Raw genomic sequence first — 26,516 nt, forward strand, 5'->3', positions numbered from 1 at the left:
CACCTGGATTCTGCTGTGATGCCAGAGTCAGGAAAGGACACCATCTTTGGCCAAGTGGCCAGTCAGCCCCGTGGGGATGTGAGGGTCCCATCTCTGAGAAGCTCAGAGGGGAAATCCAGCCTGTACTGGACCCGTAGACAGTCCACACCCTGAGCATACTCCCGTGTGTCTTCACGCCAGGTACAAGCACAGAGCAGCACTGCCCACAGAGAACAGGTCACCTCCAGGGACCAAGGGTAACAGGCCTGTCCCTGGGCCCTCAGAGTCCTCAGCAGTGGCAGGTGACATTCTCCCAGGACCCAGGTATAGGTGAGTCTCAAGTGGGCAGAGGCAGGGTTTGACTCTCCCTACCCCTCTGTTTTGCTCTCTTTTGGGGGCAGCCTCAGTCCAAGTCCAGAAACTCCGCCCATTGGGTACGTTGGGGAGGGGGTGGGCAGAGAGTTGAAAAGAGGGTAGACCAGGAGGTCCCGGATCTGACCAGGGCATGACCATCCCACGCGGGCTGCAGACACACGGCTGCTGCATTGGCCTGCACTCAGCCCTATGCCACACTTCTCCAGAAGTCAGCCAGGGATGCCCTGAGGCTGAAGAAGCTGCTACTTCCCCCAGGCGGGACTTTGGCTAATTCTGGATGCTTCTGGAAGCTGAGACCCATTATAGGGAAAGACAAGGGCCAGAGAGGGAGAAGAAGGGGCCAGAGACAATGGCTGGGCCGGGTGCGAAGGTGGACCATGGGGCCTCTCTCTCTCTCTCTCTCTCTCTCTGTCGGTTTCTGTAATGAGGAAGTTCTCTGCAGCTCAGTTTCCTTTCTCTCACTGAGTACTTGAAACAGGAAGTCAGTCAGTTAAGCTGGTGGCAGCAGCAGAGGCGACTGAGAGGGGACGGTGGCAGGACTCGGCACAGGGCCCTCAGTTGCCCTCGGTGGTGTGTTGGTCCTGGGGGTGGCAGTCAGCCCAGCTCAGGAGGCCCACACCGCCATGGTGCCCGCCTGGAACCATGGCAACATCACTCGCTCCAAGGCGGAGGAGCTGCTCTCCAGGGCGGGCAAGGACGGGAGCTTCCTCGTGCGTGCCAGCGAGTCCATCCCCCGGGCCTTTGCACTCTGTGTACTGTGAGTATGCCACCCTCTGTGTCACCCTCCTCCCAGGTCCCTGGCCAGCACAGAGACCCAAGGGGTGGCTGGAAGGGCAAAACTAGCCGGGGCTCAGCGAGGGGGCCAGCTCGGATGGTCATCTCGCATCGCAGGACCAAGGGGCCTGGCTTGCACGCTGCCACCCACTTTGTCGGGTGGTCCAGCTGAGGCCCACCTGGGCCCTGGCCTGGGAGTTCAGGGAGCTGGCCTTGGGGTAAGTTTGGCAGTGCGGGAACTCACGGAGCCACTCTGGGCCGGGTCCCACGGCTGGGCTGCCCTGAACTGTGGCGCAGGGACTTCCTCAGGCTTTATAGGCAGGAGAAAGGGGTCTGGGCTCCATGGTGGTGGGCGTCAGACAGCTACTCTCCAACTAGATGGCAGTCAAAGATGCCCAGCTCAGAAGCCCTTCTGGACCCAGGTGGTGGGTCTAAAGGGAGTCACCCTCTGGGGAGCCGAGAGTCTGGGGTGGACAGCAATCACCTTCTGTCCCCAGGAGCAGAGGAGCTCACCCTTATCCCAGCAAATCACTCTTCCCACATGGATCCTCTCTTCCTCCCTGGCACTCGGCTGCATCTCCGCCCATTTGCCCCCCATCAGCTCACCGTGCCCCTGCCCCACTGCTGTCTGGCTTGTGCTGTTGCTGAATGTACCAGTTGTCCTAACAACAGAGCAACCAGCCACTTGCTGAAAGTTCCTTCTTAACAACCCCTTCTTGCCTGAGGTCCAAGGGAGGCCCTAGCCCCTGTAGCCCTGGGGTCTAACCATGTCCCCTCTTGGGCCACAGGCAGTGCCAGGGTGCAGTCAGAAAGGGTATATCCATCCAAATGCTTCAGGTATTGTCCCTGGGATGGCAGGAAGGCCCCCTGAAGCAGCTAGGGCCTGCCTGCCTCCAGACAGGGGGAAGTGGGTGACTGACCACAGACTGGTTCTGAGCCCTGACTCATGTGGGGACCTGCTGTGCTCAGCGTTTACTGGCTGGTTTCATCCTCAAGACAATTGAAGTCAGGCGCTGTACCCTGCAGATGGGGAAACTGAGGCTTGGGCAGGTTAAGTGAGTGGTGACAGAGCCAAGGTCATCTACAGCCAGAGGCCGCAACCAGACTCTGCAGCCCACTTGCTCCTGCTCCCAGCTGGACATGAGACCCGCAAAGGCTCACGGCACCTTGTCCTGGTAGCAGCAGTCAGCTGTGTACCTCTGAAGGCCAACTGCCCACGCCCAACCCCCACACTTAAGGAGGATTGCAGAGGCCAGGACCTCAGATGGCCCTGCCCTATGGGGACTCACCAATGAAGGGGCCTTAGAAAAGACACAAGTCAGCCTGACTCCGTGGACCTTTGGCCAAAGGTGACGGTTAGGTGTTGGCTATGTCCCAGCCTCCAGGGTCCACATTGTTTTGCTTCACATTAGTCCTGTGACCCCAGCCCTGACGTGTGCTACACTCCAGGTTACAGAGGTGGGACCTCAGTCTCTCTGACTCCAAGCTGTGAGTATCTTAAAGTCTAGGGTCACAGCAAGCAGATTCAGAGCCTGAGAGGCCTTGGAGAACCTCCAGGCGGTGGGCCCCTGGTCACGGGGCAGACCTTGCTCAGAGAGGTTGAGGCCTTCATTCACAGCTACCACGCTGGCCTGCGTCCTGTGGTCCCTCCTCCACTTCTCCTTCCTGCAGTAGTGTCTGCACTACTCCCCCAGAGTCAAGGACCAGAGCAGAGGTGCCCCTGAAGGAGCTGCCCATGGTGCACCCTAAGGACACCACCACCCTATTAACCCAAGTCTGGACAGCTCCTTAGTCTCCTAGGCCCTTATCCCAAGCTTGGGGCTCCTCTTTCTCCTCTGCTCTGTTAAGGAAGCCGCTCTTTCTGAGGAGCTGGGCACCACTGTAGGCTGTGGGAACCACAGGCCAGCTAGTCTTCCAAACCCTGAGAAACCTTGTAGGGCCGTCACCCTTGATTTTGATTTTGTTAATTAAGGAAACTCGAGAGTTGGGCATAGTGGCACAGGCCTGTAATCCCAGCGAGGCAGTGGGAGGCTGAGGCAAGAGGATCACAAGTTCAAGACCAACCTCAGCAACTAAGCAAGGCACTAAGGACTTAGCAAGACTCTTTCAAAATAAAACATAAAAAAAAAAGGGCTAGGGAGTGATATTAGTCAAATTATATTGTTATACTTTGTGCATGTATGAATATGTAACAAAAAATTCCATCAATATGCACTAATTTTTAAAATGTGGGGGAGAAAAGAGGGGATCTGGGGATGTGGCTCAGTGGTTAAGTGACCCTGAGTTCAATCCCTGGCAAAAATAAAAAATAAATAAATAGACTTGAAAACTAAACTAACTAAATGACAACTATCATCCTCCACCACCTCAGTTTATGACATAAAGCATCTTTAAGCATCAAAAAGGCAGGAAGGACATACTCCTTAAAAAAATTTTTTTTTAAAATTTAGGCCAGTTCTTTTAAAGCAGAGACTTAACTTCCTGAAAGACAAACTATATCCTTACTTCTCCCTGTTCCCTGTGCATTGGTGGAAGCCTGGTCCCACATGATCCTGGCCCCTAACCAATGACAGGGACTTTGACCAAGGACCAGGCAGCAGCCACAGGGCAGAGATGGGGTACAGGGCAGCTGGGCTTTCCTTGGTTCCAGAAGTAATGGTCTTTGCACCCAGTCTTCTTCCCTGCAGCCAGCCAGGCTGTGGGGACCCAGGTCATGCAGCCATGGCCAGGGCCTTTTAACTACCCTGCTTTCAAAGTGATCCATAACCAGGGACAGTGGTACATGCCTGAAATCCCAGTGACTTGGAAGCCTGAGGCAGGAGTGTCCCACAGTCGAGGCTAGCCCTAGCAACTTATTGGGACCCTGTCTCAAGATTAAAAAAAAAAAGAAAATGGTGAGCCAGAATAGCAGAAGGAAGCCACAGAGACTCACTCTTTTGCTCTGGAAATACCTACGTTGAGAAGGACCCCAGGGCCATCGCCAGGGCCCCCAGACCTCTTCCTGCCTGGGCCCCAGCAAGCTTCATCCCTGGTCTCCTCTGGTGAGTGAGGGGACAGCAGTAGGGTCTTTGCCTGCTGGGTGAAGCGTATTTAGGGTTCCAGGTACTCAGTGCAGCCTTGCGGGAAGAGATCTTCATGCTTAGGAGAGAGGGTGGGATTTGACCAAGATGGAACTTAGGGATGGGGGAGACACCAAAAGATTAGATGGCAGTTCAGTGCCATGCCTGTGGCTTAGGGGCACACATTCACCCGATGTCCTTTATTTCCTTGAAAGATGTTATCCCTGTTACATAACCAGCAGCAAAAGCAATGGTCTCCCCTCTGCTACTCAAAAAAGTCCTGCTTTAGTGGGAACGTGGCGTTGCTTCTTGGGTCACAGAGGACTGGCATGGACAGACCCCAGCAGAGGTCCAGCTCTGCTGTCTTGTGAAAGGGGCTTGAGAGCGTGAGGGGTGGCAGGCTCCTCTGGGTTGGGCCTGTCCCCACTCAGATCCTCCCCACCGTCAACCCTGCTCCAGGGAAACTGGGGGCCCTGGAGGGGAAGGGACATCTGCCCATCGTGGATGGAGGACTTTAAGAGGCCATCCCTGTTGTGTTTCTTTGCAATGTTGGGGCCAGCACACCTGTCAGGCACCTTCAGGGATGGGGTCCATCAGTGCAGGGCCCATGGGTCAGCAGAGTGGCCTCCTTTGGCCCAGGCTGCACACGTAGAGCTGAACAATGGCCCAGTCTTGTCAGGGCAGATCGGCCCTTTCCAGAAGAGCAGCCAGGGCCCCAGAGTGAGCCCACGTCCAACCAGCTCAGTTGGCTACTGTCTACATGGAGCTGTCCATTTGGGCGGCACTCCCAAAGAACCACTCAGGAAAGAGCCGTCCTCCCTCTCGGGGAAGGAAAGGCGCCTGTCTGTATTTGGCTCTGAATCCAGTGCCTGCTCCAGCCAGCTGAGGCGGGGAAGCCCTTGGGGTTTCCCTCAGCACATGACCTTCCACAGGCCACTCAGGCATGACAACAGGGTCAGCTTCCTCCTGGGGACATACTACCAGATAACCCTGTACTTGGTGGCTTTGTCAGCACAGCAGGAAAGACAAAAGAGCACAGAAGGACATCCACTGCCACAATGCTTTTTTTTGCTCCTTTTTTCACAGTATTCCAAACAAGGGAAGGCCCCAAACGCGCCCTATAACGCGGAGCGAGGCCCCCTGTGTGCCACAGGAGACCGACAGAGGGCTTAGTGTGTGCGAGACCCCTGTGGGCTCTTCCATGCATTAACGCATTTAACACCCACAGGGACCTTCAGAGGAGGTACTGCAATGCCCACCTACAGATGGGGGGACCGTGGACAGAGAGGTCCTGGACTGAGTGGCAGGGCCAGGACTTCCACCATGCTGTTCTGGGGAGAAAGGCAGAGGAGCCCACAGGTGGAGAGATGGGTGGGGCAAGGGGAGAGAAAAGGCCTGGAGAGCCACAGAGAGGGGACGTGAGGGGACGGAAGTGTCCAGCAGAGGCGCTGAGCCATGACGGTGGTATGAATGAGTGTGCTGCCCTCTCCCTCCCTCCAGCCCGCTTCGAGCTCATCAATTACTTTTGTGCAATGCAGCAAGATGCTGTTTTCCATTTCTGGTCTGTGGAAAGAAAGGCTGGCTCAGAAGGAACCGAGCTGGCGGCCCCAGAGCTCCCGAAATCTGTTTACAAGAAAACAGGTCAGTGGGCTTTGTCTGCAAGAGGCTCTTCTGAGTTTTATTTCTGTGTGCAAAACCAGAAGGGGGCACGTACAAAGAAAGCCTGTGTATTCCTCTCAACTGTGTCACCCTGTGAAGTGGCTCAGAACAACCCTGGTACAATAGAGTCCCTCCAGGTGCTCTTGCCCGTGCCCAGCACCCCAGAGCAATCCGTCCAGGTGAGAGTAGGCACTGACTTTGGCGTGTTTTGCATATTTGCCTGCCTGGTAGGTGAAATCACCTGTGCACAAACATCAGTTCATCTTGCCTGAATGATTCCATCTCCCTGGGGCATGCAGCCCTGCATCATGATGACAGGTGGTCCTCCCAGCAAGCCTCCCTGTCCCAAGACAGTTCATGCCATGCTGTGCATCCTGAGGCTCTGGAACTGGCTAGATCTGATGCAACAGTATTTGCATAATTATATATAAATATATAATTATAATTATATATATTAAAAAATATATATATATTTTTTAGTACTGGGAATTGAACCCAGGGGTCACTCAACCACTGAGGCACATCCCCAGTCCCTTTCTATATTTTATCTGGAGATAGGTTCACTAAGTTGCTTAGGGCCTCCCTAAATTGCTGAGGCTAGTTTTGAACTTGTGATCCTCATGCATCAGCCTCAGGAGTCACTGGGATTACAGGCATGCACCACCGCACCTGGCAGTATTTGCATAACTCTGAACTTTCGCCAAGCCAGTATCCTCACTGGTGAATTCACTGGGTTAGATTTTTAAAGGAAGGTATAATTCACATACCAGAAAATGACTCTTCCCACACTAGGGTACAATGCAGTGCTTTTTAGTACAGTCACAATTTTGTGCAACCAACACAACCATCGATCCTCAGAACATTCTCAATACTCAAAAAGAATCCCCGTGCCTATTGGAAGTCACTCCCTGCCCCCCAGCTCCAACCCCTGGAAACAGTTGGTTTACTTTCTGCCTATCTGTAAGGATTTGCCTATTCTGGGCATTTTATATACATGGAATTATATAATATGCGGCCTTTGGTTTCTGTACCTGCTCATGTAGCAAAACATTTTCAAGTTCCTCTTGCAGCATGACAGTCCCGTGGCTGACAATCCACTGTGCGGATGTGCCACGTTTTATTTCTCCATTCCTCAATCAGGGAACGTTTGGTTTGTTTCCACTTTTTGGCTATCGTGAATCGTGCTGGTATGAACACTCGCGGTCAGGTTTTTGTGTGGATGTATGTTTACGTCAGTCTTGGGCAGCAACAGAGACTGGAGTTGCCGGGTCGTGTGGTGGTTTTGTGTTGAATGTTTTGAGGAGCTGCTGGACTGTTTTCCACAACTGCTCCACTTGACATTCTCACAGGCCACCCATGAGGGTTCCAGTTTCTCCACATCCTCCCCAGCACTTGTTATTATCTGTCCTTTTGGTTATCACATCTTAGTGGGCGTGAGGTGGCAAGTTATTGTGGTTTTAATTTGCATTTCCCTAATGATTAATGCTGCCCATCTTTTTAAGCTGATTGGCCATTTGTATCTTATTTGGAGAAATGTCAATTCATAGTCTTTGTACCTTGAGGAATTGGGGTATTTGTCTTTTCATTGTCATTGTTGGGCTACTGAGAGGACAGAATGGGGTAACGTGGGCAACGTGTATAGCCTGTGGCCGGGACACGGCAGTCACCCTCCGAACACTTTGCATCTATAAAAATACCATTGGGCGTTATTTTTTATGAACTAAACATTGAGGAGTGTCCTCTCAGAAGCAGAGAAGTATAGGATCCGTTTGTGAAGAGAGGTCCACAGCAGGAGAGAGAAGTGGCAGAGCCTCTCTTCTGGGACTTCCTGGAGGCCTCCGGGAGACTCTGAGCTGTCATGTGGGCCTCCTCAGAGGAAGCGCTCCGAGAGATTGAGGCAGGAAGAGGACTTGAGTGACGCACACCCCTAGCTGCTGGGCCCAGGGTGGAGTGCCTGGAAGCCTGAGGAGGGAGGACTCAGGCACGGGCCCAAGACAGAGCCCCCAGTGGACCAGGGGGAACGAAGACAAAGTCAAGGAGAAAGTCAGGTCATCTTAATACCGGAGGTTCTAGTTCCAGTTTAGGAGATGCAAGGGGTGCGGAAGTCCTACGGCCCTGAAGAAACTAGACAGAGCACAGAACGCTCCATGAGAGGGGAACTTGGTGTGGACAGCAGCAGCAGGGCCCTGCCCCTTGGGAAAAGAGAGTTTAGCAGGTGGGGAGGCGGAGCCTGTGACAGGCATGGGCCCGATTCTCTGTGCCCTGAGCCAGCTCTGCCATCTTGACAGCCTTCTCTGCTTGATGCATGCTCCCTACATCTCCACTAATTAAAAAGCCATCATATTGGGTTGGGGAGATAGCTCAGTTGGTAGAGTGCTTGCCTTGCAAGCACAAGGCCCTGGGTTTGATCCCCAGCACCAAAAAAAAAAAAAAAAAAAAAGCCATCATATTAACAAATACCAGGTTTGGGTGCAATTACCAGTTGTATACAACACCCAAAAGACCAGTTGGGCCAGCCAACCAGGACCCTGCTCTGCAGAGAAGAGCCTCTTCTGCCTGGTCCCTGCAGCCATTGGTGGCAATGTAGGAATAGATGAATCTTCTGATAAACAGTGCAGCATTCTTTTGAGCAAATTTAAAGCAGAAAAATCATCACCCATCACTAAGCAACTGACATGAACATTGTTAATTTGTTAGCGTATCTTCTCATTCTCTTTCTCTCCATGTATGTATATTATCTCTATTTTTATGCATATGCAATGTCTAGACATATCATTGTAGCCTGAGGTTTCTGACAGCAACAGCATTTTCCCACTGAGTTAGAATTTCTTCCTAAATATCACATTTGATGGATGTATAGAATTCTGTTACACAATGTGGCTTACTTTATGAAACGAAGTCATCGAAGTTATCCTCAGTGTCTCACCATTATAAACATGACAGTGATGAAGGTCTTTGTGAAATTATGCTATATACATTCTGGTTATAGAGTCCCAGGGATGGAATTACTACATTAAGGGACAGGAGCATTTTAAGATTTGTGTGTGTATGCATGCACACACGTGAGTTTTGTACTAGGATTTAAATCCAGGGGTGTTCCACCACTGAGCTACACCCCCAATCTTTTAATTTTTTTATTTTAAGTCTGGGTCTCACTAAGTTTCCCAGGCTGACCTGCAACTTGCAATCCTCCTGCCTCAGCCTCCACAATAGCTGGGATTACAAGGGTGTGTCACTGCCTCTTGACAAATTGTTTTCTAGAAATTTTGTTCCAATTTATGCTCCAACAAGCAGTACAAGAGTGTCCACCTCATTCCAACATCCATATTTTCACTTTGAAAAACACTGCTAAGTTGTAGGGTAAAAGGTAGTTGATGTTCATTTGGATTCACACTCGACCACAGTCATGTTGAGCCTATTTGATAGGTTATTGACCTTCCTAATTCCTCTTTGGTGCATGATCTGTTCAATTCTCCTTGCCACTTTTTCTTCAGTCCAAGTTGTGTACTTTCTATTATCTGCTTACACATTGTAAGAAAAATGCAGCTCAGCTCGGGTGCCAAGGCAGCTCAGACCCTTAAATCCAGGGGAGCAGGCACTCTGGTGCCTGGTCTGAGTTGCGGTCCAGCGACAGCACCCAGAAAGCCATTCCGGATTTTATTAGGCAGATGACTAGAGTGTCTGTCTGCTCAGGGCTGGAAAGAAAGGAAAAGAAGAAAAATGGCGCAGGAGTTTCTCCCAGATATTGGAATCCCGGGGGCTAGCAGGAATCAATAACGGAGAAGAATACTGGCAAGCTGACTGAAGAACCTGTGCTAGCTAGGATGTTCACAGACTGACGATCTAGGTTGTAAGTTGGGAGGCAGGGGAGCAGCTTTATATTATACACATGTTGTTTATATCACCTTTGTTGCAAATATTTTCACTATGGTTTACCTTTCAACTTCAGATTTTTTGACATTCAGAGAGTAAATTTTTGTAAAGTCTATAGATCTTTTTCTTTCATGATTTCTCCCTTTGCCTTTCCAATGCAGAGAATCCCTCTGCACACAGAAATTTACTTTTTCCTTCCTGGGAGAGACAGGAGGGTAAAGACAGGCCCCTGGAGCTAACAAACTCAGCGAAGGGATGACTCTGCAGCAGTTTACTGAACTCCTCTGGGCCCTGGTTTCCCCATCTGAAAAGCAGGGCTAAGAATACCTATGCCCTAGGTCTGGATGGACTGAATGGAAATGAATATTGTGTGCTTACTTAGCACAGGGCTTGCAAAACCACATGGAGAGACTGAGCAGTGTGTGTGTGTGTGTATGTGTGTGTTTAATCTCATTGGAATTAACGAATGGTATAAGATAAAGACCCACATGTGTTTTTCCTCAAGTAACCCTCTTCCCCCAAACCTCTGACTGAGTAACCTTTCCCTTTGAAACTCCTTTTTTAAAAACCGTATATTAAGACTTTTGTATCTCTTTCTTTCCTGTTTATCCTGTTGTGCGTAATGTATCAAATATATCACCACAATTTTACAAAATATTTTATTTTAGGATTTTCAAATCTATTCTTTTCAAATATTCTTCCCGGTGAACCAGATAATAATTATGTCAGGTTGGGAAAATAAATAAATAAATAAACGACTAACTTGACTAGTTTAGACTAGATTTAGATGAACATGAAATCCAGATATGATGTGTAAAAAGTGACATTTTAGTACTATTCTGTCTTCTTAATAATGCATGTGATTCTTTCTAGGATTTTTACATTTTATAGTTTTTCTCACCTAGGCCCCGCATATCTCTTGTTATGGTTAATTTGTATTTTTGTCACTATGGTGAATGACACCTTTCCCCCTGTGGATATTGGTCCATGGTAACTTATAACCTACAGGAAAGATTTTATAAATTTGTCTTTTATTCTATCAATTTACCCATGCCTTGTTATTTCAAATTGTTTTTCAGTTCCTTCTTCTGTCTTTTCTTGATAGACTCTTTTATCATCTATAAATTGTGATCATTTTTTGGTCTTCTCCAAATATTTACAACTCTTATTCAGATTTCATAATTTATCACATTGGCCTGTATTTCTAAGATCATACCGTGGGTAATGTTGAAAAGCTCTGTGAGAATAATGCCTCCCATGGCCTTGCCTGGGAGGGACTGATACAGTGCATGGACCATAGAGAGGACTACATTAAAGTCAGTTGTTATTTGTTGTGCTAAAGAAGGAATTGTCTGGGGCTGGGGAGATAGCTCAGTCGGTAGAGTGCTTGCCTTGTAAGCACAAGGCCCTGGGTTTGATCCCCAGCACCCAAAAAAAAAAAAAAAAAAAAAAAAAGGAACTGTCTTTTCTAAGTTTTATTGAGTTCTAAAAAACTGAATTTCACTAGATGTCCATTTAATGTGTATTGTGATGATTATATTGTGCCCCCTTTTCATTTATTGGCATAATAACTTCATTTATGCACTTTCTGATATTAAACCATTTTTGCATTATTAAAATAAACTTTTCATGATGATAACTTTATTGCATTCTGAAATTCATTTAGGGTTTATAAATATATATTAATAGGGGAGCTTGGTTTATATGATTTGGGACATGTCATGGTGTAATCATCATGCACATTTTATAAAGTATCCTGGAACCATTTATAGAACCTCCTCATTTTCTTATTTTTGGAAATTAAAAAAATGTTGACAGTGTCACTTCTTCTCAGAGCCATTTGCAGAGATAATTCTTTAGTATTTTCTTCCATTTCTTTGTTGGTGTTGAATAAGCCTTGCCTATTTCTTTGCATGTCACCTTTGGTCAGTTGTATTATAATTTGCAGAGGACAATCCATTGGTTAAGGTTTTCAGGTTTCCTGGGCTGTAATTATGCACGGTTTTCTATAATGGTAATTTCCCTTTTATTGCGGCTGACATCTTCCTTGCTGCATTTCTAATTTTGTGTGTGGTGGCCAGGATCCCAGCAGGAAGTAGTGGCATATTCAAAAGAGATGGTACAGTTAGGGACGGTGAAGCAGCCTGGGGCTGGCTACCTGGGAACCTCTCTGCACCCGAACCTGAGGTCTCAGGGGAGGGAGGTGTGTCACCAAGCCCAGCATGACTGCAGCTGTGGAACAGGCCACCTGGCTTAGCTGTTGCCTCCGTAGGAGGAACTTGCCTGGTGCTGAACTGCAGCAGGCAGGGTGGGCTCAGGGGAATGCACACCCCACCTGACCCTCCCACTGGCTAAGCCTGGGTGAAGCAGCCCCGATGGAGATGGGGTACGAAGGGCAGATGGAAAAGACTTAGAGTGGGTGGAGCTGGGGGAGGGGGGCAAAAGAAGAATGTTGAGCTCCCTCAGGGTTTCTTTCCTTCATTCTGTCAGAGATTTATCCACTGAGTTTTCTGCCTCTCAAGTCACATGCTCTTAAGTTCATTTACCTACTTTTTTTTTTCTCTTATATGTGTGTTGTTTCAATGCTGGGGATCAAACTGAGCGTCAGTGCACCCCCACCCAGCTACATCCCCAGCCTGGTTTTGCATTTAAAAACTTACCTCTGTCCGCTCAGGAACCCCTCTTGCATGCTGTCCCGTGTTTCTTATCTTCCCTCTTATTTTAAGCCCCTTTGTCTTCTCCCTCTGTGGGGCTTCCTCACACCCTCCTTGCCCCTCCTTCACGTTCTCAGGTGCCTGTGCCGCTATTTCCTGCCTCCAGAGTATTCGCTTGGCACCAAGCCTCCCAGCTCCTCCTTCTGGTCCTTTTCTTCATCAGTTTTCTCTGTGGAGTCTTCTGCCTGTAGGCATCTTACAGTTCACAGACCAGACTTCTTGATTTTTTACAGACAGTGGTTCTATTTAAGATGGAGACAGCTCCTTTGAGTTCTTAGAAATATGGGGCCCTTTCTTTTGAGTGATGTGTTTTCACAGGTCTGGTGATTTTTCTTTTCTGAAAAGAACTGTCAAGAAAAATTAGATCCTTTTAGAGATGGGAGAAGGTTTCTGCCCAATTTTTCTTATCAAACATAAAATGGACCTGCAGAGATGAGGACAGGGGAACCCAACCCAAGACTCAGCTTCTGGGGAGGCAACTGATGAGGAGTGGGTGGGATACACAGATGGTGGGCTCCCTCCCCGGGGTCTGGTTCCTTGGTCTTTGCTTTGTGCAACTGTAGGACAAACAGTGACCCACAGGGTCCCTGTGCTGCGGGGGGAGGGGGCTCCACAGGTGCCCAGCAAAGCAGCTGCCTGCTCACCCAACCATTGCCCACTGCCCTCCTCTGTGCCCTCTCCTCTTGGGGGCCCATGCAGCAACTAATGGCCTCTGCCAACTCCTCAATGTCGGCACTCTCTCTGGCTGGAATTCTTTGGGGTTTGGCGTGGTGAAGGGTGAACACCCTGGCTTCCCGGGTCTGATGGATGTTTCCTCTTCTGTCTACACTGGTTCAAATGGACTTTCGAATGCGGACTTTCCAGCCCACCCCATCTTGCCCAGAAGCGTGCACCACACAGCCAAGAAAAAGAGAAAACTCACGCAAACAACATTAGAAATTAGGAATGGTGCATGGCAAGAGTCACAGAGGGATTTAAAAGCAATCATAGGAGCATGGTAAGCAGGTGGCCCAAGGAGGCCACACACGCAGAGGCTTTGGACTTTTAGTTCACTTTAGTTAGCTTTTCACATGTGCGTGTGTGTCTCTGTGGGGCTCGCCATGGTGCGGGATGTTTCTGGATGTGCTGTCAGTATGCAGCTAGGAGAGTCACTCAGAAACAGTGATGCTCAGCTGAAAGAATAAGTCAAAGCCCGGATTTTCTTCCCACTCCCCCGTGCCTGTCCACTCGTATTGCAATAAAGCTTTTAGTGGCACCTCAGGGTTGATCCAGGAGTGTCCTTCCCGAGAGGCATCTTCCCACCTCCTCTCCTGGTTAGCATGGGGTGGGCACCTGTTCCTCAGAACTTAGAGGGGGCCGTGTAGGAAATCTGCTCCAAGTCGCCCTTCATTTAAGAATGGGACAATGGGGCTGGGGAGATAGCTCAGTTGGTAGAGTGCTTGCCTTGCAAGCACAAGGCCCTGGGTTCAATCCCCACACCGTGGAAAAAAAAAAAAAAAAAGAATGGGACAAGGTCACTGGTAGCAGAAGGAAGAACTGCCACCCTCGCCTGGGTCTCCAGTGGGAATATTCTTGAAAAGTGACCCAGTCACTCAGAGAAGTTGCAAAACGAGAGCGTTAGTACAACAAACTTGCCAAATCACCAAAGGAGCTAGGAAAGGGCAGGGTGGACCTGTGGCCCCAGAGAATGAGCATGTGGTCCAGGTGGCGTTCCAGGGTTGTGGTTGTCAAACGCTATTTAGTTGTGGAATCTTTGCTTTAAACACTTTGCCTGTAAGATTGGGTGTGTGTGTGTGTGTGTGTGTGTGTGTGTGTTATATGCATACGTGTGTGGACACCGGTGTGTGAATCACTTGTGTGTGCATGTGCTGTGCTGTGCTGTACTTATAAAGGCATAGGATACGTGAGCATGTGTATGCACATGGGCACACGTGTTGGTGTGCACATGTGTATATACCTGACTATACATGGGACCCAGGGTGAAGTGCAACTGCTGGTGGGTGGGGGAGGCCAGATTCCCTGGCGAGGCTCCGGCACCCTGTGGAGTGCAGTTTGGAGCTACTGCTCTCCTGAGGGATGGTGGCCATGTGATGCTCTACGTTTTCCTTGAAGATCTAAACTGACTCCCCCAGAAACGGAGTGCAAGGCCCTGTGTTAGGCAGGCAGGTCATCAGCATCTGCAGAGGTGACCTTAAGGTGAGAGCATCTTCTCTTCCCTGTGGTGCCAGCTTTTGATTCTGATCTGCCTCAGTGACACAGGCTGTTTCCTGGTCTGAGTTTCTAGAACATCTTTGAAAAGTCCAAAAAGGCTGGTCTGCTGCTCTTGCCTGTGCTGGAGGGGCTTTCCTGCTCTGAGAGGCTGCTTCTGTGTCCCCATGACTCCCTGCTCTCTTCCTGTCTGCCAGTCAGTGCTTTGCGCTGGCCTGAGCTCTTCCCTAGTCAGCTGCCTTCTGCCCAGTGAGAGTCCTCACCCTCCCTCATTTGTTTATCTACAGGAGGAAGCTCAGAGCACTGAAAGATAAGACACCAGCTGGGTGGAGCTGCCTCTGGCTTTGTGTGACAGGCTCTGTGTGCAAAGCGGGATGAGGCCTGGTTCATGGGACTGGGGGAGGCGTGGAGCGGGGGAGTTCTGTGCGTCCTAGGGATGTCTCTGGTAGGTGAGACGACATCAGACCAGAGGTTCTCTCCTGCTAGCTCTGATACAAGATAGCTGTGGCTCTGAGACAGGATGGGAGCAGAGAGATGGGCACTAAAGGAGTGGGAGAGAGACAGAAGAAACTTTCTTGGGCAGAATAAAGAAGCAAGTGGAAGTGAAATTCTCCAAAACACCAGCCAGACTTTTCCTTAAGCATTCAGTAGTTCATAAAATTGAAAAATTTCCATACAGTTTAAAGAAAAAAAAAAATTAAATACTGTCAAAATAACTCCAGCCAGGCACCATGGTGCACACCTGTAATCCCAGCAGCTCGGGAGGCTGAGGCAGGAGGATCTCAAGTTCAAAGCCAGCCTCAACCACTTAGCAAGTCCCTAAGCAACTTAGTGAGACCCTGTCTCTAAATAAAAAATAAAAAGGGGATGTGGCTCAGTGGTTAAGCACCCCTGGGTTCAATCCCTGGTACCAAAAAAACAAAACTTCAAAATATATGCTAGCATAGATCAAAATCAAAGTCATACAAATGAAAGATGATACAAAAAAGTGAAACAAAACATGAAAAGGAATTCACAGAAAAAGAAATAGAAACAGCCAAGCAGGAGAACATGCTGAACCTTTCTCATAAAGACAAGGCAAATTAAAGCAAGCTGTCATTTTTCTTTTACCTTTCAGATTTGCAAAGATTTAGAAGTCTGATAACAGTCAGTTGGCAGGGTGTGGGGACACAGACACTTTCAAATCCGGTTAGTAGGAGAAAAAAATGACACCAACTGCGTTGGAAGACAGTCGGTAGCCTCTATCAAAACATAAAGTGCCCATGTCCTCTATCCCAGCAGTCTCCTCCTAGTGAATCAGCAACAGCACTAATAAGCATCCACACTTGCATGTTCAGCTCAGCAGGTATGTTACGAATGCCTCCACACCTGAGCTTGTCCGATCTACATAGCAACAGGTACATGTTGTGTTATTATCATCTCCTTCTCACTGTTGGGGAAGTTAGAACGATGCATGCACCCAGGTACACAAAGATGGGGGAATAGAGATGTTCACTGCAGTTTTATTTATAACAGTAAAAAGCTAAAAGTAACTACCTGTCCATCACTAGGATCTGACCAAACACATAGCCTCATATCCACATGGTAGAACATGAGGAGAAAGATAATAAATCATCTCTCTCTCTCTCTCTCTCTCTCTCTCTCTCTCTCTCTCTCTCTTTCTCTCTCTCTCAGATGACATGAGAAGATCCCTAAAATATTTTTTTTTCTTTTGTTAAAATAGCAAACTTCAGAACAACATATATAGTATGATTTTAAATGCATCTTTAAAGATATGTACATATAAGCTGTGTGTGTGTTTAAACGTTCTAGAACATTTTACGAACCAAGAAAAAAAAATCCAAGAAATCCAAGAAATATAAATCCAAGAAATGGATCTCGCAGGATTAGGGGAGGAGCCATGTATTTTGCATTTCATTTCTTCCTGTATGCTTTTAACTTTTTCCAACTAAATACAGTCCAGTTAAACAATAATATATGCAAATGTTTGGTGGAATGCCTAGCACACAGGAGGGACTAAGTGAAACATCTAGAAGGAAGCATTGTCTTGATGGCAGAGACTGGTCCCTGCCTAGGGGATTAAGTTCCTGAGAGACCCAGTGGGGAAAGAGGCAGGGAGGGATTTTGTTGGGAGAGGGAGCAGACCAGCAGCTTTGGGGAAGAGTCCAAGGTCCAAATAGCAAAGGCTGCCCGGCTCGGCCAAGGGGCAACAGACTCCTGTGACCAATATCGCTGCCAGGTTCCAGCGGGCAAGGGACCACCCACCAGTGTGCCCCTCTAACAGGGCGCCTGAGCTGGCACTAATTCCCCCTTTTACTTAGAGATTCTAGGAAAGTAAAAAGTCCCTCTCCTCGTCCCTCTCCCTGAGCCAAAGAAGGTGGTTTTCTAGAAAGAGAAGGAAATCTGGGGTGCCCAGCACTCAGAAACAACCTTAAAGTTCACTCCCTACAAGGTGCTGGGGCAAATCTGGGTCTCTGAAGAGACAGTGGCCACCTGTAGGAGAAGAAAATCATGGGGCAGAGTGTCCAGGGAAGGGGGAGAGGTTGGCCAGGGAAGGCATGGGCACCGAGGGAGCTTCGCTTTGTCCCTCGTGGTCCCTGCTGTTGTGCCTGAGACCCATCCACGTGACCCCATCTTCCTCAACCCCCTGGGGGTCTTAGTTGTTCTTCAAACGCCCCTCTTGCTCCATTCCTGTGGTCAGCGTGGCAGCTAAAGGTTGGGAAGGCCTTCCAGACAGTGGACACCTTTAGATCCACCCCACAGCTATCAAGCATGGAAGTTAATCGTGGGTCCACGCCCAAATGACCCCCTCGCCCTTCCGGATGCTCCTTGTGTGCTGTGGGGGTGAGCAAGCTGGCCACCCTTGACTGCTCGGTGTCAGTGTTCATCACCAGCTCAGAGGACGTCGGCCCTGAGGTTTGGAGACTTTTTGGCAGGTTCTTCAACTTCCGCCAGGGAGTCTGCCCTTTCAGTTACAAGGAAACTGGATTTTCCTGCTTGGGATCTAACGGAGTCTTTGATCTATTTCAGGTATCGGAACTGTGTTTACACCTACAGAATTTTGCCCAACGAAGACGACAAATTCACTGTGCAGGTAAGTCCTTTGTGAGTCTGGAAGTCTAACCCTGACTCCAGCCTCTGCTGGCAGAGAAGGAGGGAAGAGGAAGAGGAAGAGGAAAGCCCGTGCCCCGAGCAGCGCCAGGTAAGGGCCTGGCTGTGCCTGCCCTTCTCCAAAAGCACCTGTGTGGCTCGGCAGTGACGGTGACCCTCCAATGTGACCCTGCTCCATGATGTGACGGAGCAGGCATGCCAGAGATTCATTGCGTACGAGAGGGCGAAAAGGACGTGGTGGTGAAGGGGACACCCAGAGACAAAGGAAGAGTGTTCCTGATTTTCCAAAATCCTCTCAAAGGTCGGGGAAGTTGCAGGGGGGTACTTGCAGGAGGCCTAGAAGGTTCTCAGGAAGCAGCACTTGCGGAGCGCTGTTGTGAGCGCTCTCCTGCTCCACACCGATGCTTGTGCATCCGCTCTCACCGTGTAAAGTCTGGTGCTCCAAACTTGCAGCTGAATTTAAAAACAACAAAAAAAAGCCCAGCTGCCCCCCTCCTCCCGGGAAGCCTGGGAAGACCACCCGCGCACAGTTCGTGTGATAACAGTAAGGGCTTTGGTGACCACAGTGTGTGATAACGCAGTGATGTGGAAGCCAGGGGAGCTATTTTTATCTGGCTGCATCAAGAGAACATGGGGGTGGGAAGAAAGAAGGAGGCAACGGTCTCAGTGACCTTGGTGGGGGTGGGGTGGTACTCAGTCCTCAGGGACCATGGTAAGAGGCCCAGCCACCCACAGCACACCTCCATGCCAGAGCAGAACGGTGGGCATAGACAAGGGTTTGGACCCTGCGTGGTGCAGGAGCAATGGCGGGCCTGCAGGGTCGAGTTGGAAAGAGAGTGGAAGCAGAAGTGGGAGGGGGAGAGGTAGGCACAACTGCTGGCTTCCTCACTCGGAGGGATGACTCCCCTTTTAGGACACGGTGCAGACACAGAGCTGCACTCAAGACCCAGAGAACAAGCAGGTCCCCAGGGCAAAGAGGCCCAGAAACGTGTCACCAGGGAGAGGAAGGTTTGCTGAGCAGACCTCTTGGGGTGACTGATTATGAGGATCAAAGGAATCACTTCAGCCAGCCACTTGGTCCAGAGTGTGGGACCCTGAGGAGTGGGAACCAGCCCTGGGAGAAGGCAGTCACAGAGCTGCCTTCTGGGAGGCAGGGTCTGCTAGAGGCCGGGCCTCCACAGACAGGCAGGTTTGGCCCAAGCAGAAGCGCCCTCCCTGATACAAGCCAGGCTGAGCACCGCTCGGGCTTCATGGTCCTTGCTGCACGTGCGTCCACACTGGTGGGACGGGTGAGGACACCATACGGCTAGAAGGTCTCTGGCTGGTCCAGGATGCCATCATGACGCAGCCTGGTCCTTGCTGGAAGTCAGCAGGAGCACACATAAGCATGCCTAGGGTAGGACCGTCCTTTCAGGTACTTGGAACCTTTGTCTCCAATGTGTGCTCCTCACCTGCCCGGGTGACAGGGGTGTGACTGGTCAGGGAGGCCGGCGTGGGACAGGCAGTGGGCCTCGCCATCTCTCCCGTATTGCTGGAGTCTAGGCCCTTGTGAACTTTGCCAGCTAGGTTGGCGTCCTTCCTGGGTGGTTTCCTGAGAGGACTCAGCTCTCTTAAGTTAAAAGTCAGTCAATGCCTTTGATCTTCTTTCCCCCTGTGGTCTCTTCTATTCCTTCAAAGTGAAGAAGACTTTAAGTATGACTGGAAAAGACGTGACTCTGTGGCTGAGCAGGGTCTTCCCCAGGGCTTCTGAGTGCAGGCTGTCTGGAGTCTCTGCTCTCTAGTCTTCACATTCCTGCTCTCGTGCTTCCTGTGACGCTGTGAATCCTCACTAGTCCTGCATCAGCTCTGAAATTCGGAGCCTCGTCAGGCTTTGGAGTTGCAAGAAGCAGAGTCTCACTTTGGCTAATGTGTGTGCGGGACAGCGGCCTGGGTGGAGGCGTGCACAGCAAGACAGCCACCCAGAAGCCCCAGGGCTCGGGGCCCTGTCAGGTTCCACCTCTGTGACTCAGCTCATCTCTGTGGGTTTGCTCTTCCCCTCCTGACTGGCTCCCTTTCGGTTCCCGTCCCCCTGGAGTCTGATTGGCTCAGCCCCAAGGCATTCCCTTCCTGGGCCCATAGACAGCATGGCTGTCTGGCAGCGAGCAGGTGTCTGCCTACCATTGGGTATGGGGACAGAATCATGGGGTCGGGGCCTGGCTCTCTAAAGCCACCACATCATGGTGATGGGCAGGCAGTTTTCACAGAGGACATGTGGTCCTGCTGGACAAACCTGCCCCTGGCCGGTGGTGTCTTTGGTAGCCAGCACAGATAACTCAGGAACCAGGAGCCAGAGGCCTTGGTGATCTGAGGGAGTTTCCACCTTGAAGAACGAACCTTCCCATAAAAACACACCTCCTGAAGTACATGATAGCAGAGGTCCACTGAGGAGTGACTTGAAGCTCCTGCCTCATAAGCCTCGCCTGAGGCCTCAGCAGCCCTGAGCGCTGCATATTTCAACTCAAGTTCCTCTTTTCGTATTGAGGTAAAACCTCACACTCTTTCCTGAGCTTAGCCACAGTTTCTAAATAACTCATTCCCTACACCTCAGTCTTTTTGGTGCCACCAGAATGTGAGGCCGCCCAAAGAAGCAGCCGCTGACCCGAAACATGTCCAAGGGAAGCCCCGAAGGCTCCATCACCTTAGCTCTGCCCACAGGGGCTCCTTCTTGTCAGCTCCATCTTCCTTTGCAGAGCTACATCTCTGAAGTCAGGCTCCACCTCACGGCCCGTGGTGGCCCAGCGTCAGGGCAGGGCGTGACCCCAACCCTCTGGGACTCTTCTCTCACTCCATCTTTCGCAGACTCACAGAAGTCAGAGATGGCAGGGAAGGATCCGAACCAGAACCCCATCCAACCCTCTCGTTTAAATGTGAACGTCTCAGACGTGGGGCTCACATCGGATCTCCAGATGCACCCCTCCCCCCCCCCAAAAAAAAACACAAAGGCTTCTTTACCGCAGCTCAGAGTGTGCTTCCAAACCTGACTGGGTGCCGAAATCCCCTGGGCCAGGGCGAGGACGGGCCCCGGACTCCGCCCAGGGTATGAGGAGGCAGGGCCTGTGGCCTCTCTCCATGCTGGGGCCTCTTCCTCCATGGGCTGGAGAGAACATTCCATCAGGAGTGATAGTGCCCTGTGGGGCGTGGCCAGCACTGGGCAGCCGCCCTCCCTCCCCAGCCAGGTGGCTTTGTTTAGGATCTGCCTGGGAACCCCACTGGCAGGTAGGAATGACAACCTGTCACACCTGCAGCCAGCACTGGGGTTAGGATTCTGCAGAGGAGGAGGTGACGCCCAGCCCCAGGGGGCATGGGCTGTGCCGGGGTCACTGCCCCCAGCTGCTGCCTTATTCCTAGGAAGAGGGGGCAGCCACAGCAACAGGTGAGAGCAGAGGAAGAAAGAAGGAAAGGAGAGGGAAAGTCAGGGAAGGGGAAGGAGAGGAAAGAGAAAGAGCGAAGGAGGCTGTAGGCTATAGGTGGGGTGGGGTGAAGAGACAGCAGAGCCGGGTGCCAGAGAAGGGTGATCTAGAAGATTCTCGGCAGTGCCAGTGGTGTGAAGGGCGAGTTTCCCGGAGGCCCACTCCCTTGACTCTGCTCTTTGGGCTGTGGACTCCCAGCTTCAGTGGCTGTGGAACCGTGAAGCAGCTGTTCTACCACTGCTGGAGAACCTTCTGGACTGGGGCCTGTGCCACATCCCCAGGCCTGGGTGACACTCTGAGTATTGCCTGAGGCCAGGGCCGGGTAGACGGCTCAGCTCCTCAGAAAGCCCAGACTCCTCTCCTGGGCTGGGAAGGGAAGTGACTCTCCCCAGGGAAGTGGCACCGGGTTGAGTTCCTGACTTCAGAGCAGCTGCCAGGCTGCCAGTCTTTGAGGTGACCCTGCTCCCTGGAAGCGGAGGGAGAGTGTGTGTGCGGTGTGGCTGAGGAACCCACAGGCTCAGAGCGGCCTTCAGAAGTGTTGCAACCACAGCTGGCCAAGCCCAGCTGCAACTGAAGCCCACGGGTCCTGAGGCTCCACCTTCACCCACCAGCCCTTGCTCCCTTCCCAACTCCTTCCTACCAAGCAGAACACAGCAGAAGATCAAGCCTGCCCCTGGACCCCCACCATGTGGATGGGCTCTGTGAACTTCCGCATTTGAGACTGAGATTGCATCCAGGGTACTGAGGATTTAAGTCAAGGCAGGAACACCTGCAGGTTTCATTCACGGGTGGGAGAAACGGGCATTTGAAATTACCGACTTCATAGACTCTGTTCACACTATTCTTTCCCTATTCAGAAGAAAACCCAGGGACTGGAGCAGTCTGAGGTGTGAAGATGAGACAGACTCATGATTCAAGTTTCTGGTCCCCATCCATGGCAGTGGTGACGGTAATGGTCACATTGCTCCGGGCAGTCTGGCTTTTGGAGAGGGAAACAAAACAAATTCTTTAAGCTGCTCCCCCACAGGGGTCCCAGGGTGGACGCTGAGCCATTGTTATTAAGCTCAGGAAGCAGTGGCAGCTGTTATTGTTCTGAGTGGTCACCCCGTGAAGTCAAGATTCCGTCTGAGCCGCTGGGCAAAGGATGTGGCTCGTCCACACACTTCCTGAGGTCGCACAAGGAGGGGAGCTGGGGGCTGAGACGGCCCACAAGGCCACGGGCGGAGGGTCCCTCTACGTCATGACGTCACTTTCTAGGTGCCTACTTCGTACTTTTTTCCTACAGCAGAAGACAGACAGATCTGTTTTGTAAGCCCGAGTATCTCAAAGCATCTCACAGTTGCCTTCATGACAAGGGAACCTGATGGCTATGAGACTCCCTGGGTCAGTGTCCTCACATTCTGTAGAAGCCTCCTGCTGCTGCCTTCGGGAACTCAGTAGGACAGAGTCCCAAGGCCAACCTGGGCCTTGATTAGCTCATAGAGGGAACCAGTCGTCTTTTCTGCTTTGAAACTGGTGGAAATTCTTCTCTTTTCCGTCCCAGTCATCTTCCTCCCATTGATAAGGCCTGAACTGTGTTCCGCTGACTCACTTTGCCAACTCAGAGCTTTCTTTGACTCCAGACTTTTCTTCTGTTTGGTCTTTGAGTGAGCTTGTATTCCACCTGCTCTGCTTTCTTTCTCAGAACCCCTGAGAAAGCCACGTCCCCCTCATTTTCTAGCCTTCTGAGCACACGTGCCTTTTTGACCAAGTAAACTCCACCATTCTCTTGTGTGGCTGCAGGACGTGTAATCCTTTCCTAGGTGTTTTGGAGAAGTCTGGAGAATTTTGTCATCTCTACCTCTAAATGACCATCTCCCTTTTCACCCATCCCCTGCCATCTTGTTCCTGCTCCTTCCTGTTCCGGAGCCTTCAGGGCCACCTTGCGCATGATGGCGGGCCTGTTTCTTTCTTTGTTCTTGTTGCCCCAAACAGCTCGGGACTGGTACTAAATTGTATCATGTGACTGACGGGTTTAAACTAGTGGAAAAAAATGCAATTGTAACCAATGAGGCATGAAGGAAAGTGTGCTATGGGGCTTCTAATAAAGGTCTACTTGTCTTAGAAATGGGCACAAGGATGAAACGGTTCCTTATCTTGTCATAGGATAAGACGGCTAGAGCTGCTGCTGCCATCTTGCAACCATGAGGAGTAGCTACCGGACAGTGAGGCCAGCATGCAGATGGCAGAGCAGAAAGATGAAATGAACCTGGGTCCCCAGTGATGTCATTGAATTAGGTGAACAGAATTAACCAGCCCGGGAGCTGCCTGCCTTTAGACTTCCTGTTTTGTGAGACTGTTAATTCCTATTTGTTTAAGTAGTTGAGTTAGGGTTTTCTGTTACCTGCAGCTAAAAGTATACTAACACAGCAACGGTTTGGGCTATGCTAGGGGAATTTCAAAAAGAAATTGTAAATTTTAAATTGAATGACAGGTTTCTCTGACACAAGCAGCCCCTGACTCTCCCCTCTTCTTAGTCATGGCTGGTACCGTGTTAGCAGGATCTGCTCCGTCCCCCACCCACCCAGATGTTCTTAAAGTCTATCTTTGTGTCAAATATCCTTGGGTTCAGTATCCTTTTCTCCAACCCTAACTAGAAACAGCACAAAACCAACCAATATTTTAGCAGTCTCTGTGCCCGGGGAGGCATCTGGATTTCCTGCTTGTTGTAGGATGACTTAGCTTCTCGCTTGGCTTTGTCCTTCCAGATCAAGTTCTAGGTCTAACCTTCCCAAGCGCAGAGTCGAGCCCCACAGAACAGCTTTCCTCTAGGGAAACACCTGCCCGCTGAGCACCTTGCCCCATCACTCCATGGCAGCAGCCGGCCCCTGCTCCCGCCCCTTCCTCTCTTCATTTTCTCTGGGGCACTTGCGACTCTCTGCCTTAGTATCTTTATCACTTGGTTTATCCGCTGTCTGTCCTGCATCTGTTCCTGTCCCTGGCGAGTGTGCAGTAGGTCTTTCCCATGGGGATGCATCACCTTGGCCCCTGAAGAAGAGGCAGGAGCAGCAGGCCTCACGCACCAGGCTTCCCCCTGCTACGGTTGGCAGTTCGCACCGGGTCTCCACGGTGTCCGCTGCGCCCACTGGCTCCAGCCCTGGTTTTCCATGCCTTGGTCAATTTCCTCTGCATTCTGGGAAGCGCTCTCTTTTGCACAGGCCGAGTTTTGCAGGAACTCCTTCTGGGTGGGTTTTAACCTCAGCGCTGGGCTGCTCTGTTGCGAGCCTGTCACACGGGCTGGGGCCCCTGCTTAACTGGCCCTGCCCTCTGCCCTGCTTCTGCTCTTCTGGTGGGTTTTCCCTGCTGGGTCATAACCACCTGGGCTTCCTGCAGCCAGGCGAGGCTGCCCAATGGCCCCTGGAGCTGTGTGTTCAGGCTCTTCCTCCATCTTCATTCAAGTCATTTCTCTAGTTCCCTCTGGGGCGCTCTTGTTTCCCCGGAGTCACTGCTTCCCCGTCAGAAAGAGAGGGACTCCTGCAGCTCTTCTCTCCCACGGAGGTTTTGAGGACTGAAAAGTGGTTCCCGTAAACCACGGTCACTGCTTGACGTGGTACTCGACAAGAACCCAGCAGCCAGGCAGATCCACACCACGGTGGAGTCACCCAGCCGCAGCCCAGGCCCGCCTTGGGACACGGTGGGGGACACCAGGCCCAGGGGAAGGAGAAAGTACTGGGACTTGGGGTCAAAAAAGACCCAGAGTCTTTGGACAGCAGAACTGTCCACAGAGGCCACTCACTGGCCCCTGGCCCTGGCCCAGGAGCAGAGAGCTCCCTAGATCCTGCCTGCACCTGCTCACTGAGCCTGCATAAGTACATGATAGGAATGGGGATCCAACTGGGAATACAAGCTCAACCTCATGGACACAGTCCCCTCCTCAAGGAAACCTGTGTCAGGCAATTTCCACGATGATCAGTGGCCCAGCCACCTGGGAGGCCCACTTCCCCTTCCATGCACCCAGGCCCTTCCTAGTTCCTGCTGCTGTATCTCTGCATGTGGGTGGCAGTCAGCCCTGTGCCTGTCCCCCTCCGTGAGAACATGGGTGGGAGTCCCCTTGCCTCTGCGTCTGGCTGGGAGGCTGGCTCAGCCTCGCCCTGCCGTGGTGGGCTATGGTGGGTGCCGCCAGGGCTGGAGCCCTGGGGGCCGAGCAGCAGGGCTAGTGGGGAGCTGGCGGCAAGTCCTCTCAAGCTGAGCTCTCCTCAGTTCCCTGCCAGCTGTCACTTCTGTCTCCTCCAGAAGAGTACCTTGAGAGTTGTACAAAAAGAAAAGAAGCAAGCCGAAAAGAACATCTCAGGGTTGTGTAATTGAGGTCAAAAAGACGCCTCCTAGGCTCCGGCAATGGGGGGATGGAGGGAGCTTGCTTTCCTGGAGCCCTGGAAAGCCTTTTTCAGGAGCCCTGGCTCCTGAAATGTAACGGTTGGTGCAGGTTTTTAGTACTGCTGGCATGTATACCCAAAGGGGGACAAAAGATCAAGCAGAATTCTTGAAGGGGAAGAGTTTAAACTGAACAGTCTTTTTCACCCCACACTGTCAACAGCAGGAATTGAACCCAGGGCTCCCACATGCTAGGCAAGTGCTATAACCACCGAGTGACAGCTGCAGCCCGGCCCGCAAAGGCAGGACCTTTGCTTGGGGTGAGCGGGGAAAGGGGAAATGGAAACAATAAAGGAGAGAGTGCCCCTCAGGAAAATGGCCGTTTTAAAGGCAAACGTTGAAGACTGAGGTGGAGAAGAACCAACAGCCCCCATTCTCCCCCCACCCACCTGCCTTCCAACCTGAGACAGACTGGGCAGGACCAAGGAGCCCTGCCATCACTCTCTCTGGCTGGCAGGTGCCAGGGGCACCTCCCAGCTGCACCCCCAGCGCTCCCCGGTCAGCTTCGTCCTTGGCTTGCCCCTGCAGGGCTCAGCACACTCCTGCTGGATGCATGGCGGCATGGTGGAATCGTCTTGACCCCAAAATGAAAATGCTTACACAGAAGAAGTGAGAGACATTAACACAGCCCCAGAGAAAGGGAGCGATAGGCAGACTGCCCATCCAGATCCTCTCTGCTTCACGGCCCTGCCGACCACTGGATTCCTCTCTTCTCCTTGGAGTTCCTCCCCTCCCCTCTGGGACTGAGAAGGCTCTCTCTCGGCCTCTCTCCTGCCCTCCCAGCAGCAGCGGCTTTGGGCCTCGCTCCCTAGGCAGGAGGTCATGCTCAGTATCTGTTATCTCCCTTTCTCTTAGGAAAGGAGCAAGCGAGGTGAGGAAATTCAAATCGAAAACATGACACAGAA

At 51.2% G+C, this 26,516-nt stretch overlaps 1 protein-coding gene across 1 annotated transcript in view; it reads left to right on the forward strand.

Moving 5' to 3' along the window:
• The first annotated feature begins 860 nt into the window (after positions 1 to 860).
• The window catches only part of Inpp5d (inositol polyphosphate-5-phosphatase D), a 115,698-nt gene continuing 90,042 nt past the window's right edge, over positions 861 to 26,516 (forward strand). The window contains exons 1-2 of the mRNA XM_047545804.1: positions 861 to 1,111; positions 17,672 to 17,735. Coding sequence (XP_047401760.1) covers positions 978 to 1,111; positions 17,672 to 17,735 — 198 coding nt within the window. The 5' untranslated portion in view covers positions 861 to 977. The remainder of the gene's footprint in view (positions 1,112 to 17,671; positions 17,736 to 26,516) is intronic.

Source organism: Sciurus carolinensis, chromosome 3 (assembly GCF_902686445.1).
Source record: "Sciurus carolinensis chromosome 3, mSciCar1.2, whole genome shotgun sequence".
NCBI classification, from domain to species: Eukaryota; Metazoa; Chordata; class Mammalia; order Rodentia; family Sciuridae; genus Sciurus; species Sciurus carolinensis.